Raw genomic sequence first — 1688 nt, 5'->3', positions numbered from 1 at the left:
AATTCCCTTCTCGCGATCTTGGGCACACATGCACCCGTGCTCGGCGTGAGTTTTAAGCCACCGGGTCCAGGACACGAACCACAGTCGACTACGTGGGAGTCCAGTGACATAGCCATTATGCTAACTGCTGGTTCCCGGAGGCCTCACCTCTTAATGTCGGCCTTCCAGGGTTAGGGTTTCAGCATGGGGGCGGACACGGCCCTTCTGCGCCATGTGCCTGCAGTCCGAGGTTGACATGCGTGGTGCCGGCAGGCCGAGGCCAAGCACCCGCCGACACCCGTGCACGCATCCAAACCGTCTGGACAGCATTGCTGCCGTGCGGCCAGCAGGCAGTGTCACTCCTCCCGAGCACCCACCAGCTGCCCAGGCCCGTAGGCGTTTGTTGGCCTGCCAGCCCCTCGCCCGCTCGCTCCACAAGCTTGCTGGCTCAGCAGGGCACCCGCAGTGCGTCCTTCAGCTGCCACCATGCGGAGCACCGACTCCAGGACTTAGAGTTAGCAGTCGATGCTTGCCGTCTCGGGCATGGCTGCCGTGGGCGACCCGTGAGCGTGGTATGACCGTGACCATCCGTGCATACTGTGGGAGGCAGTGTGACACGGTTCCCCACGTAGAACCCCCTAAGCAGGACTGCCCGGGTAGGGGAGAGCGTGTGCTCGGCACCTCGGCCTGGCCTCTGCTGTGGGGCCCAGGTCCCTGTGAGGTGGGTGTGCAGGCCGGGCGGGAGCCTAGCAGCGTACTTGCCCTGCATGTCCGGGGTCCAGGGCGGGAGCCTGGCAGGCCGCCTTGGCAAGGAAGGAGCCCGTTGACACCGCCCGGTATGGTGACACCACCCTGGGGGGGTTCGGCCCGGCCTCGTGGACGACGTCTGTCTGTCTTGTAGGCAGACCAACAGCTGGTGAAGAAAGGGAAGAGCAAGGTGGGGGACATGCTGGAGAAGGCCGCCGAGCTGCTGATGAGCTGCTTCCGCGTCTGCGCCAGCGACACGTGAGTACGCCTGTCCCTGCCCGTCGGCCCCCATGTGTGCTCTCAGGGCGGCTGTGTACCCCCGTGACGTCGCAAGTTGTACTCCGGCTCTCCAGGGAGCGCACGCGCCCTAGAGCAAAACATGACAAGAGGAGGGGGGCTTGTGAAAGGAGCGTGGCCGCTCCACGGCCCCGTTTCCAGGCTCTCCCCAGCCCTCCTACCCGAGGGCCTGTCCACAGCATCTGGTGTTGAGTGCAGTCTGTCGGCTGTGGGTTTCTCTGAGCTTCAGCTTTTCTGAAATTCTTTATCTTCTTTTTTACGTTGCCAGAGGGCACGTGTGCTCACTAGAGAGACAGGGAGAAAGCACCCGGGTGAGGTCCCACCAGGAACCCAGCCCCACTCAGAGGGCCCCGACTCGCGGCACCTGCAGGGCTAAGGGAGTCCGTCACGGATCTCGCAGGCAGGACGCCGGGAGCGTCACGGGGCCGTGGCAGGCCGGCTTGTACGTCCCAGTCCGTGGAGACCAGCAGGCTGTCCTCCCTCCCTGTCCCCTTTGCATCGGGATGCGCGCACGCCGGTGTGCTTTCCAAGTCCCCAGGCCTGGGTTTGACAGCATGCTGACCTCGGGTCTGGCTCCCTCAGGCCCTGGGCGACGGGCTGGCCCTACCCGCCTGTTGAAGACCTCTGTGGCCTGCGGGGACCTGCCCCGCGGCTTTCCCTGCTGG

General features: G+C 64.9%; 1 protein-coding gene across 1 annotated transcript in view; it reads left to right on the top strand.

Annotated features, from left to right (window-relative positions):
* The window catches only part of PCID2 (PCI domain containing 2), a 24412-nt gene that overhangs the window by 6540 nt on the left and 16184 nt on the right, over nt 1–1688 (top strand). The window contains exon 6 of the mRNA XM_027776213.1: nt 881–984. Coding sequence (XP_027632014.1) covers nt 881–984 — 104 coding nt within the window. The remainder of the gene's footprint in view (nt 1–880; nt 985–1688) is intronic.

Source organism: Tupaia chinensis, unplaced genomic scaffold (assembly GCF_000334495.1).
Source record: "Tupaia chinensis unplaced genomic scaffold, TupChi_1.0 Scaffold000644_1, whole genome shotgun sequence".
Lineage (NCBI taxonomy): Eukaryota > Metazoa > Chordata > Mammalia > Scandentia > Tupaiidae > Tupaia > Tupaia belangeri.
This window is presented reverse-complemented; position numbering and strand designations above follow the sequence as displayed.